Source organism: Amphibalanus amphitrite, unplaced genomic scaffold (genome assembly GCF_019059575.1).
Source record: "Amphibalanus amphitrite isolate SeventyFive unplaced genomic scaffold, NRLGWU_Aamphi_draft 000046F_arrow, whole genome shotgun sequence".
Classification (NCBI taxonomy): domain Eukaryota; kingdom Metazoa; phylum Arthropoda; class Thecostraca; order Balanomorpha; family Balanidae; genus Amphibalanus; species Amphibalanus amphitrite.
Window position 1 is genome coordinate 77,961 of NW_024881542.1, and position 13,394 is coordinate 91,354.

Below are 13,394 nucleotides of genomic sequence, written 5' to 3' on the forward strand. Positions count from 1 at the left end.
GTGTATATTAGGATGATATGCTGCTCATGGCTTCACTGACCTCAGAGAGGCTAGTGAAGGGCCCGACGACGCTGGTGGTTGCGGTGGGGCTCGGATAGAAGGTGTTGGATCCCCGCTGGATGCGGTAAACGCCGCCGCGTTTCTGTCAACTCCTGCCGGGCTTGATCATACTCATCCTGTCATCTTGTATATGCGGCTCTGCGTGAGCCTTCAGAGATCCAAATAAACCGAGTTCGCAGCTGCCGACTGCTGAGTCAGTGTGACGTTTACCGTTTACGGTCACACCGTGTGACCGTCACTCGTACCTCTGCCTTTCCAGCTCTTTGGGCTCATTTCAGCCTTTCCTCCGTCCGCGCCGCTTCTCTGCGCTCGATTTGTCTCCCTCTGTCTCAGTCCCTGTCCGGGCTGCACTCTGGTATGTCTGCTCTCGGCTCCCGGCGTCTGGCAAGTGGCAAGTGATAGCTCCTATCGATGTAACCTCTCCGCCGCACCCCGAGAGGGACCCGACGGTCGCCCGGTGCCCGCGACCAGACACCACTGCCGCGCCGCCGGCCGTGCCGCGACCGGTAAATAAATAAACGTCCCTGGGCCGCCGGCGTGTGTCAGAGACGGCGTATATACGGCGCCGGGAGAGCCGAGAGGTCGTGACGGCCACATGGAAGGACGCCGGGAGGTGTTATGCACAGCGCACAAGGAGTGGGAGGTCGTGAAAGAACGATGCATATTAATGGTATTTGCTATTTAATACAGAAGCAGCAGCAGCAGCTGTTTAAGTAATGATGTAGCAACTGAGCTTGCTCCGATCCTCGCTGCTCCAGAATGCCTCCGCTAGCTCACGTGTTGTTTGGTGTCATTTCCTGTTTTCGCGACTATTTTCGGTGTGATTTCAGCGCGCGCGTGCTGAAGAGTGTCGGCGACACTCACGGAAGGCTGGCCAACAGCCGTCGATTGGCCTTTTGAGGCGACACTCCGAGACGATTCGCTCACGCTCTCACCTCGCGCTCGGGCCACAGCGGATGTTTTGCCGTGTCGGGGCACGCACCGAGGGGCGCGTGGGAGGAGGCGCTCATCTGGCCAATCATCAGCTCCGGCGGAGCGTCATCCTGGGCTCAGCGGCGTCATCAGAGCCGGGGCGTCAGCGGCGTCATCAGCGGCATCATCACGTTGGGCGTCAGCGCGGACCGCCAACCAGCGCGGAACTGAGACGAACCGCGCGCGTCAGCACGTCGAAATAGCCGGAGTCAATATTTTCCCAGGGACTCGAGCACCCAACGTCAGGCATCAGCGGAGGGGAGGGGGCAGGTCGGGAGAGGTGAGAGGCGGCGGCGGTTTCGGCGGCGGGCACTGCCGGAGGATCGCTCGGCACTGATTAATCACCGGCTGCTTGGTTTGGCGGCGGCGGGCGACCGGTATGTAGCGCGCTATGGACGGCCGCCCTCCCCCGCCCTGCCCGGTCGTCAGTCGGCTCAGCTGGGCTTGGCAGCGCCGCCGGCAGCGCGGCCAGCCGGCTCTGACCGCATCGGCCCGGCACGCTGTCTCTGACGTCACCGGAGCGACTGACCGGCCCGGCCCGTGGCACTGGGGACGGCCCCTGTAGGTGCCCCGTCGCCGCCTGCGCCGCGCCGCCGCTCTATCTCGCCCTCCCTGTGGATCGCAGTCGTCCGTCACGCGATACAGTTCTGCACGGGACCTCAGGGGCCCGGCGGACCCGATGACTGACTGACGAGCCGTCCAGAGCCCCTCTGAACCCCTCGGCAGCTCAGCTGAGCCGCGAGAGCCGACCTCTCGACTGAGACACCTCTCGGTCAGGTCACCCGCTGTGCCGGAGCGAGAGGTCTCACACGTTTTGTCGCTTCGTTTTCTCACCGCTGAGCGCAAACCGGCTTGTCTCCCCAACCTACTGCGTCTCCCATTTTCGCGTGTATCTGTTGCGTCAGTGCTTGTGACACCCCCGTTTTTCCATCATCACCGACCGCCGCCTCGCACGGCGTTTCTCAGAGCTGTCGATTGTCAATCGGTGGCCGGCGGCCTGTCCCGCACGTCCTCAGCATACCGAGCGGGGCGCCGCCGTGTTGGCACTTTTTACCGATGCGTTTATGGGCCGGTCGCGGCGCGGCGCTGTCGCATTTCGCCCGCTTTATTTGGCCGTCCATCGATATGTATCGGCGGCCGTGCAGCGAAAACAGGCTGGCCGGGAGCGGCGGCTGCGCGGCGGTCGGTCGGTACTGCGCCGCGTCGCTCGGACGCCGCTCTGAGGTCGGCCCGCCGCTCAGCCGCTGCTGCTCTCACGGCTGTGGCAGAGTAGCGGAGCTTGTAGCTGCGGCAGTGGGCGCTCCCTGTCGCTCCCTGTCACCTCCCAGGTGTACGCTGTTCGGTACCGTCCATTGTTCATCACGATCCCCGTCTCGGCGGTCGCGCGGAGGGTGGCGCCGCCCGCCCGGTCCGCGACAGAGCTGTCGCCGCTGAGAAGCCCCGTGGACGGGGTTCCCAGGACTGTGTGGCGCCGTACGTCGTCGTCTAAACTGGCTCGGTGACGGCTGCATTACTCACCTTTCAGCTGCCGTAAGCGAGGAAGCCGAAGCTGCTACCCGGGCGGCAGACAGACGTCTCCGTGCTGTGTTGTGCCGGCTAGCTCGTTGCCATGCAGCGGACATCATGTTGTCACCGGGGCGGTCCACACACATCAGCTGTCTTTGGGGACACGGCCGGCTTACTGAGTGGTTACTTTTGGCGGAGGCATGCCACCGGAAACCCGCCCGCTGTCCACCACCGCTCGCTGCCCGCTGGCCCGCCCCGCGGTCGTCACTGTCAGCCCCAGCCAGAAGTGCGCGGAGAGCAGGGCGGGGCAGACGTGCCCTCCGTGTAACCGCTCTGATCCTGAGTTGTGTCGGTCGGCGGAGCGCGGCACGGTCCCACCCAGTACCTACTGCACCCGGCGGCGAGGGCGCTGCGCCGTAATATCTGAAGTAACGGCCTCACTCACGCCTGATCGCCATCCGCGCGGCCGGCGCGCTCGTTATATTTCGCCCTGCGTGACCTCAGCTCAGGTGCAGAGGTGCAGGGTACCCTGCAGCGCCGGGGGAGGTCCCCGAGGGGAGGGGGTGCCGGGGAGTGGGACGGTGCCGGGCCGACTGCCAGAGGGAGCGCCACAGGTGGATATCAAAGCACCGGATGCGGCGTCCGGCTGCTGACCGCTGGCAGTGTGAATCCGCCCTGTCGCCTTGATCTGACCCGCCTGCGTCGCTGTGGGGCGCCGCGGGGTAATTCAGGCCGTCCGCCGCTTCAATTTCGACGAGATGTATGTATGTACGACTGAAGAGGGTGGGACCGGGGGGAGCTTCTTGGTCTCGCGGCTCAGAGAGTCGGGTCACGCTTGACCTTTGAGTTGACGTCACTTAGCGGCGGATATGGACGAGCATATACCGGTCGGGCTCTTTTTAAGTGCGGCCTTTTTCGTACTGGGATTACTGAGGTTTACTTTCAACTACCGAAAGTCTTCGTCCCGCTCGCGTCGCGGCCATCTCCCTCTCTTAGCGAGCCCTCCCTGCCCAGCCCGGGCTGGGTAATTTCACGCCCTTAGCAGCGCTCCGGGCCGGTCCGTCTCACCCAATTGTCCTTGGTGTCATCAGCTGCTGCACAGTTAGCGAGCTCTGTTTTCCAGTGGCTGACTCTGGAAAGTGTTGTTTGGCTTCCAGCCGACCGAACCGGCCTGAACCGCTGCGCCGTGCTAAAAACACTGAAAACGGGTTGTTCATTCGGCGAATGGGGGGCTATTTAGCGGCCAGTGAGCGGGCCATTGTCTGGTGGGTCAATGTGTCTGCTGTTGATGACGGTTGTGACGCCGTGGCGCTCTGATGTGTCGTCCTGACGTCCCGCCCCGCTGAGCCACAGACGCCGGCCGGGCCGCGTTGCGTCACTCGTCGCTATCTATCTAAATTAACGTGCCGAAACGTAAATATTATTTCTCCGGACAGTGCAGTGACGTTCTCGCCTGTTCCATGACGCGATCGGCGCCGTTATAAATCAGCTGCCGGGCACTGGTCTCGCGATCTACAACTGATGTGCGGTCCGAGATGGGAGATATGTGACCTGACGTGACCCGGGCTGACGCTGACTGATGTGCTCTGTTCGACAGGCGGATGGCGAGGATGAACTGAAGAAGCGGCAGCTGATGGAGCTGGCGATCATCAACGGAACGTACCGGGACTCGAGCAGTGAGTAGCGGTCTACTCTGCCGGCTAATGCTTCTCGCTCTCACACAACACTGCCTGACTGCCTGGCTCCCCGCCTGACACTCCGCCTGAGCTGCAGTCTGACACTGCTTGACACTCAGCCTTCCCCGCCTGGCACTGCTGCCAGACAACCTCGTCTTTCCGTCTCTCCACATCGCTTCTCTAACGTTCCTCGCTTCTCACTGGATCTCTGACCAGCTGTGATCCCTCTCCTGTCCTCCCGTGTCGCTATGCTCGCGCCGCGCCGTACCTCGCTCCTCTGGCTGTTCATCTCTGGCTCAGCGCCTAACGTCTAACGCGCCATCTATGTCCGTAACCGCCGCATTAAATGTCGCCTCTTTGCATCTCGCCAGCGGCCCAGCGGCCGCTGGGCGCCGATTAATTGCTGGGTTTCTCCCTCGGTGCCCGACTGAGGTCTGTTTCGCTCACTAACGGGCCGCGTCCACCCGCCGTAACCCATTAACATCACTGGGGACGCGACTGCCACGCCGCATGCGGCCGGTCGCGCAACTACGAGTTGCGCGCGGCGCCGGCAGATGTCTCGCTGAGCGCCGCCGTCTGTTTTCAGAGCCGCCGTCGGAGTCGCTGTCTCTGTCTGCTGGGCTGCCGAGTTCAGCAGGTAACCTGGTGCTGGCCGCCGCGCTGTACTAACGCTGCCGGGGCTCGCTAACCGGCGCGTGGCGTGCACACGCTCCACCGCTCCACCGGCCGCGGCTAATGGCTCCCCGGGCGACTGACAACCCGCCCCCGGTGCCCCGGTTCCACCGCGTCTAACTGTCGGACCGACCGATCAGGCGTCCCTTCCGCTGTCGTTTTTGCTGTCGTCCTCTGTCCGTGCCGCCTGGGTGTGTGTCTGAGTTGTGTGTCACGCTGTAAGGCGCTGTGAGTCTGAGATTGGCTGCCGCCGGCGCCGTCCCCGCCCGATGTGAGGTGTGTTGGGTGGGGGGACGGTCGCGTGGCTGGTGTTGTCTCTGGCACCAGAGTGTCACTGTGGTTTGGTGCGAGGAGGGCTGGGGAGGGCGTCAGTGCAGTGTTCTATCTCGCTCATGCTCCGTTGAGCTGTGTTTGTTTGTTTATGTAAGTGTCCCTTGGTATGAGAGCAGTGTCGGGCGTTGACTGATCGACCTTTGCAGTGTGCTACTCTTTCGACTGCTGTTTGACAGTGCTGTTCGAATCAGTGCTCTTTTTCATACCACACTTCTATCACCACCGCCCCTCTCCCCGTCTCCCCGCCCTCTCTAACCTCTCTACCTCTCTCCCCACAGCGGACGCGGCGCCTCGCCTGCAGCTCACTCAGATGGCCAGCCTGGGCGGCCTGATGACCTCACAGATCCGCACGCCGGCCACGCTGGGCGCGCCGCTCATCCTCTCGCCGCGGATGGCGGCCGGCACGGCGCTCATCAACTCTGCCCCGCCGCCGCTCATCTCAGCCGGCGACGCTGCGCTGCTGTACGCCCAGTACGCGCCCGACTACGCGGCCCAGTACGCCGCGCAGCTGGCGCAGCCGCTGCACCTGGCCGACTACTCGGCCGACCCCACCGGTGGGTTGTTCGCGCGATGACTCGGCTGACGGCCGAGCCGGGGAGCTGCGCAGATAGAGCGCCGCCGAGCTGACGCGCCGTGCGCCGCGGCGCGCGCGGCTGGTGCTCTGTATAGTGATGGGCGCGCGGACTGGTGTGAGCCCCGCCGAGCTGGTGACACTGTAGAGCTGGACTGTATTTAATTGGACGCTTTGATCGTTGGTTGGTTCGTTCGTTTTAAGAAGCTTATTTCATGTTCATGTGCCGTGAGAGGAGAGCCCGGGTCGCTTCCATTGCCATTCTGTACTGTGCGTGTGCGCGCGTGTTGTGTGTCTGTGTGCGGGTGTGTCGGTGGCGGCTCTGCATGCTTCCCTGGGTGTCCGTACACGTTGTGCTGCGGTGTGCTGTTAGGTTTATTTATGCTAGTGTTAGCCCGCCTCCGCCCTTGATCGGCCTGTCCCCTACCCGTAACAGCCGTCCGCGCGGGCGGCGCCTAACTCTGTAACCGGCAGCGTAACCCGTGTAACCGGCCCGCCGGCGGCGCAGTAACCACCCCAGCGCCCTCACAGTCTAACCACCACCGACCTGGCAGCGCCTACCGCGCACCAGGCCAGTCTGCCGTCCACCGAGTCCATAACAACCAGCAGCGAGCCGGCGCAGCCCGGCGTAACGCCTCCCGCCGGCGTCACTACCCCTCCCCGACCCTCTAACACCTCCCCGCAGGGTCCGCGGGCGCCGCGCGCGGAGGGTACCCGCTGCCCCCCCCCCCCCTCTGACCGCAGCTGGACGCACGCCGCAGCTAACTGCTACTAATCGTCGTCCGGGCTCTCCAGCCGGGGGCACGGTACGCGACTGAATCGTCTGGTGCTAGTGACCGGTGGCGGCGCCGCCGACCGACCGGAGACCGGCGGTAGCGGCGGCGCCCACCGACACACCGGTCCTACTCTGTATTGGCTCGTATTTATTTTTGTATTTGATGCCGCGGCGAGGGTGGCGCGGCGTGCGCCGTCGCCGCTGTCTATGTTTTGTTCCACGTTTGTGGCGCGTGCGCCGGCCGCCGGCTCGGGAGGCGGTCATCTTCAGTAGCTAGTCAGCGGGACCGGAGGCGAGGGCCGTGCGAGCGCATCTAGTCACAGGGGGTGCCATAGCGGGGCCAGTGGTGTGTGTGCCTGGGTCGGGCCGGGCCGGGCCGGCCGCCCCGTCTGACCGCCCTGTGCGTCTAGGTGCCGGCAGCGGGGCCAAGCAGCGGCGCGTGTTGACTCCGCAGGGCCGCGAGCACCCGTACCAGCGGCCCGGCGCGCCGCCCGTCGCCCAGTTGTAGTGTGTGTTGGTGCCGAGCAGGTTAGTTGACGTCCTGAGAGCCGCCGCCCCGCGCCCCGTCCCCGTCCCTCCGTCCCTGAGCCGCCCTCAATATGTGCTCTATTATCCAGCCTCTTCATGATTTTGACGCTCTTCTTACTCTGTAAAAGGCGTCATTCGTAGACTGTGTGGGGCTCTGAGGGCGCGGGCCGGTCGCCGTCCCATCTCACACATCCCCGTCTTTCTGCCGCCTCTGTGCGCTGCCCCTCCCCGAAAAATGTGCTCCCAGGCCCTTGTCAGTTGTCACAATCCTCTCCCGCCTTAGTATATCCGCGATCTTCAGCTTTTCCAAGATGCATTCGACAGAGATGCACCGCTTACTGATCGCGTTTCCAAATGTCGAGTCCTTTCCTTCCCTTTCTACCACGACAGTCCTGTATATCATATTCCTGCCCCTGTTCTGAGCCGGAGAGAGCTGCTCGATCAGCCAGCGGAGGCGGAAAGGGTGACTCCCGGCGTCCAGGCAGACCCGTCAGAGAGACCCGAGCTCTCAGCGCACCTCGCACTCGTCCTGTGTATAAAGTCGTTGCGCCCATGCCCATACTTCAGACATACATCCACCAAGTGATATTTCCAGTTGTGCTTATTGGTGACTTTGTATAAATAGTGATTTCCAGTCTTATTTTGTATGGTCACCTGAGGCATTACATGTGCTGATAAAAAGCAATAAAAATACTTTCATTCTAGCATTTGCTGTCGGAGTGTCTGGCGACGTACTCAGCGGACAGTGGACACGTTTCTTCAAACACATGATTTGTGTAAAGTGACCACACACTAATGACTTTGTATAGCACTAACGTTTGCCGCCTGAGATGTCCACTAACTGTCCTGCTGAGCCAGCCTGTTGCTGAGCTCCCTGCTCCCGCTGGCTGAGCCGCTCTCTCCCTCTCTCCTGGTGTCCTGGGAGCATGCGCAGAGCGGGGCTGTCCGTCTGTCCCGGTGGACAGCCTCTGCCAGCGTCTGACCGAGCCATGGGAAGGGGGTAACCCACGCCGCCCGGGGCTTGTAGACGGACCGGCCGCTGCCGTTCGCTTTGAGTAGCCCTGTGAACATGTGTTTTCGGCGCCGGCAGGCGGTCTAACCAGCCACCGGCGCATTAACCGGCCACGCTCGCGGAACTCGCCTCAGTAGACTCTCTGCTACCGTAGCTACGGTACTAATGTCTATATGGTGCTACGCTACCGCCCGCGCCCCGTATTTACAGACAACATGTACTAACAAACTTTTCTCTCTTTCTCTGTTCCACTGTGCGCCGCGGGACACAGCTAACACCCCGTAACGTGCACGGGCCACGGCCGCGCCCTCCAACCCACCCTGCCACTAACGAGACGGCGCCGCCCGGCACCCGGAGGTGGACTGAAGGCGGGCAGAGGCGGGCGGAGGCGGGCACAGAGGCGGGCACGTGCGGGGTGCGGCGGCCGGCCCGGCCTACACCGCGCCACCACTGAATCTCAACTGTTACTTAGGCAGCCCGACGCGGCGGCCGCAGTGCGCGTGCGCGCGGCAACCAATATCTGAGATAGCAACAACGAGGAGACTTGTGCGTGCGATGATCTGAAGTGAGAATACTCGGTGAGCGGTGAGAGATGTCGTTTGTGAGCGCTACAGGGTAGGAGGCCGCGCAGAGCCGCGGCGCGCTAGCCCAGTGTCCGGCGCGGGGTGTTGATGACGTTGATGGGGCGTGAGCTAGATGTCTGTTGCACCGACCGACCCCATGTTCGCGGTCGTTGCCTTGTCAAGTGCCAACGTCGAATCGTGTAGCGGCCTTATTCACCAGTGCCAAATTTGGACGCGCCCGGTCCGATCCGCAGGGGGCGGCTCTGACTTTGCGCCGGGCGCTAGTTGTATTTTTGTATTTGTGCTCCTCCGGTGTGTGCTCTTGTGTTCAGCTCCGTCCCGGGGGTTTCCTGGGGAGACACCAGGAAATGACTGGCTGAGGAGGACCGATCTGATGTCACGAAGCAAGCTTTCGTACTTAATCTCAGTATCGCACGTTTTATTTTGATTTGGAAGTTCATTTCTACGTGCAATTTATGGAGGAAAAGAATATCGATGGTGCCTTTCTACTGGACCGTGCCTTGTACATTGTATATGCATTGTATCGAACTGTTAGGTGTATCTGTTCGATCCGAGGGTCATCGCAGACCTGCTGCAGGTCAATGACAACATGTCAGGCCAAATATGTGCCTTATTGAAATGTGGCGGTATCTATACCGAGACATTACGTGGTGCTGCATTTGAATATTTGAATAAATGTTGTGGTGCGAACCGGACTTGTTCGTGAACGTTCAAAGCGTTTCGAAAAGGATGGCGATGCGACCGAGGGGCGAGAGGCTACCCCGATATCGAGAGGATCGTTTCACTCAGATTGGAAAGCTCTACGCTCAACGAGTGACGAAATAAGTTACATAAATACAGAACATAGACAGACAGGCTCAGTATCGATAGACGAATAGCTCGCTTCAAACTAGATACCGGCGGCTAAATGCTGCCACGGGTGTTCCGCACGAATAACATTCAGATGAGGGCTGAAAAACGGGATCCGCATATACGATAGTGGGGGTATAAATGTCGAGACGTCCGTCATTCCGAATCGAGCAGCCGACGCACCTCCCGACCAGATCTAACTGTGCCCGACACTTGATAGGTCACTGAAACGAGACAGATGAACGGTGCAGTCCTACACGCTAACGGAACAATTAGCGATAACTTTAGTCAACATTCAATCGCTCATTCGGTTTTCGCCTTCTCCGTGGTCACTGGTCACAGTCCTACGGCCTGCCATCTGAGGCCCTGCAGATCCCGCATTGGTCCGAGCTGGCGGCTGACGGCTCTGTACTCTGGATGACAATCAAGCTTCCATCTCCTCTATACGGCTGGCGGGGGAGACGGTACGTGCTGAGAGTCCGCGATTAGCGCGAGACGGTGTCGTAACCCGCGGCCAATGAGTCCGACACGGTCCTCGCCATGAAATACACACCGAGTCAGGCGACTATCTACCGATCAGTTTATGCACCGAACTAATTTATCTTGCAGTTATGCAGGCTGATGGCTGTGAATGTCACGGGATGATTTAGAAGACCGAGAGCCTCGGATCTGGTTCACACGATCGGCCACTGGGGATCTGTCCGGGCGGCGCTACCGGACAGCGACACACAAGATAAGATACCTATAAGAAACGTAGCACATCCAGCAAACGTCAGAGTAGGTGAATTGACCGAATCTGTAGGAAAATCCGTATGCTAGCCCGGCAGGCGGTGGGCCTACCAGCCACCTTCCGCGCGGTGGGGGGGGGGGGGCACTTTTTTGCCCCCCCCCCGTATCTCCGAAACTACTGGACGGATCCGGAAAATTCAAACGGCGTTCGATAGCCCTGTCAAATTTGTCGAGGGAAACCAAATTTCATTGACCTCGGGGTCACCGATGACGTCACAGGTCAGGTCAAAGATAAAATGTTTCACCGTTCACGGGGCTTCTAGGGAAAGCGCTATAACACCGAGTAAAACGCATTTTGTCGAAAATCAGCGATAAGGCGCCAGTTGTCTAGTACATATGTTGCTATTAGAGGTCACTGGTCATACCAGGTCAGGTCACAGGTCAGGTCACCAAAGGTCACCAAGGGTCACCACATGAGCCCAACTTTACGAAGGTTATGCGATGCATGTTTTATGGCCAGTTTTTCATTTCCAACTCAATGGTGTTGGTTATAAGACCATCAGGTACGGTTTAGGTCACTTTCTGGTGGAGGTCAGGTCAAGGTCAGGTCAAAAAAGGTCAAATTTCAAAGTTGATATTTTTGCATAAAATGGGTATCGATTCGATGCAGCTCGTCACGGGGAGTCTAATGGTGGTCTTTGTTTTGCGCTACGAGGTCTAGAATTGCTAAAAATTGAGTTTGAAAATTTGACGTCATCAATTTTGAACAGTTTTTTCGCTATAACTTGGCCAAAAAAAGAGGTATCGATCTCAAATTTGGTATGTAGATAGAAGGCGGTAGGGGCTATCACATATATTCCGGTTTTTTCGAAATTCAAAAAACTTTTTGGATTTTTTGGCTATTATATTCAAAAAATCTTTTTTTTTGATTTTTGGGGGTCAAAATCCAAAAAATTCGAAAAACCGAGATAGCAGTTTTGTAGCCCTGTCAATTTCACACCTTTTATGTCTAAAACAATTTTCTGTATCTCTAAAGCTGTAGGCCTGACAGCCAGCGGCGTATTTAGAAAATCGCGAAGGGGGGGGCCAAGGGTTTGGAGGGCGCCACCTCACCCAAGAAGGGCGCCATACGGTCGCGAGATAAAAAATCGCTCAGTGGGGGTTGGGGGGTTGGGAGGCGTTTTTTACCATGCCACCAGTTTTTTTTTTGCGTAACCTCGTATAGGTCGTGCTGCATTGATTTTGCATCGTGTGTATTCATTATATTCCAGGTCACAAAAGGTCAAGTGTTCTTGAAATGCTGCGCCGAAGGCGCGCGAAATTTTTGAAAACAACCTTTTCCTCCGCTTTTTAGGCACGCCTTTTATACGATCACTGTTCAAAGCTCCTCTCGCTCTTTTACCAAATTTGAAGGTGTAAAAAATACCTAAGGTTTGGTCGGGCCGCTGCCACACAAACTGTACAGAAAGCTTGGCTCATGGGTGTCGATGTATAAAAGTTTATTGGCGGTGGCATATCTACGCACCAGATCACCGTATCGGATTGATACCGGAGCGCGAGATGCGTAAACATCATCCAAATTACCTCAGACCAGCCTTCATAGCCTTCTCACAGATGCATACAGTGTACCCACATAACCAGTTTCAATCACCGAAACTTCAGATGCCTGCTGTTGCGCCCGAACCTGTTGACAATACTTAATCGTAATCCATATAGATGCCATGATGCACGTAAAGTAGGATCAATCCGTTAAGACCAAAGACGTGTTTTATGCATCGTAGAGCGTAGATAGTTTTGGTAGGTATAGATACTTCATTCATTGTGCTGAATGCACGTTCATTTGTGGCAGTTTTCACAGGCAAGACATCAACTATGTGCAATAGAACGACTAAGTTGAAAAACATGCCAAAGGAGTAAATAAATGATAGGAGGGCAGCGATCAACGGATGTTGCCAATAGGTAGAAGGGCTGCGATCCACAGGAGGGCACTAATAGGTAGAAGAGCCCCGATCAACATCCCGAGTTTCGACAGTAGGGCACCGATAGGTAGGAAGTTGGCGAGCAGCAGGAGGGCGCCAATGGATAGAAGGGCAGCGATCAACAGGAGGGCACCAATAGGTAGGAGGGCGCCGATCAACAATCAACAGGAGGGCGCCACCAGGTAAGAGGGTGGCGAGGAACAGGAGAGCACCAATAGGAGGGTGGCGATCAACAAGAGGTCGCCAATAGGTGGGAGGGCGGTCATCAACTGGAAGTCGCCAATGAGCGGAAGGGTGACGATTAAAATGGGGGTGGCAATGGTGAGGAGGGCGCCTTTGCTCAAGAGGATGACACGAACAGGAGGGCGTCTGTGCGGAGGGCGCTGGTCAACAGGAAGGTGCCAGTGGATAGGAGGGCGGTGATCAACAGGAGGGTGCCAGTGGTTAGGAGGGCGGCGATCTACACGAGGGCGCCAATAGGAGAAGTGCCCCGATTAACATTCAACAGGAAGGACTAGGGAACCAATAGGTAGGAGGGCGGCACTGAACAAGAGGGTGCCAAAAGGGAGAAAGGCGGCCTTCAAAATTTCACATGAGGGCTCAATAGGTAGGAGAGCGCCAATAATTATGAGGACGCCGATCAGCAGAAGGGCGGCAATGTGTAGCAGGGTGGCGACCTACAGGAGGGCGCCTTCGGGTGAGAGGGCGCTTATTTACAGGACAGCGGCTTACATAGGCGACCACCGTTACGCTTAGAGAGCTACAGCCTACAAATGTGGTTGGAGGGCGCCCGAGGGAGCCCTCCAACCGTATTTGGAGGGCGTATTTGGAATGGGCGTCCTCCGAGGGCGCCCTCCATCCGTATTTTCCCTGTAAACACATTCGCGATTGGAGGGCGCCCTCCAGTCGCGATTGTTTTTCGATTCGATTATATCACAATTGCATTTGCGATTGGAGGGCGCCTTCGGCGCCCTCCAATCGCAAAGGGCGCCTTCGGCGCCCAAGGGGGGGGGGGGCCATGGCCCAGTGGCCCCCCCCCTGCCTACGCCCCTGCTGACAGCTCTTCCCGCGAAACCTTTTTTTGGGTCGAAAATGGCAAAAATGACGTCACTCTGACGTCATTAGCGGCCAACCTATCGTAGCCTTTG

At 58.6% G+C, this 13,394-nt stretch overlaps 1 protein-coding gene across 4 annotated transcripts in view; it reads left to right on the forward strand.

Annotated features, from left to right (window-relative positions):
- LOC122377537 (protein held out wings-like) overlaps nucleotides 1–9,379 on the forward strand; it is a 35,634-nt gene extending 26,255 nt beyond the window's left edge. The window contains exons 5-9 of one of the 4 annotated variants that reach the window (XM_043357650.1): nucleotides 4,136–4,214; nucleotides 4,801–4,851; nucleotides 5,498–5,773; nucleotides 6,976–7,093; nucleotides 8,377–9,379. In XM_043357650.1, the coding sequence (XP_043213585.1) occupies nucleotides 4,136–4,214; nucleotides 4,801–4,851; nucleotides 5,498–5,773; nucleotides 6,976–7,073 (504 nt within the window). In that variant the 3' untranslated portion in view covers nucleotides 7,074–7,093; nucleotides 8,377–9,379. Of the gene's footprint in view, nucleotides 1–4,135; nucleotides 4,215–4,800; nucleotides 4,852–5,497; nucleotides 5,774–6,975 lie in introns of all 4 variants that reach the window. The other 3 variants (XM_043357649.1, XM_043357652.1, XM_043357651.1) reach the window with 3 other exon arrangements.
- The last annotated feature ends 4,015 nt before the right edge of the window (nucleotides 9,380–13,394 follow it).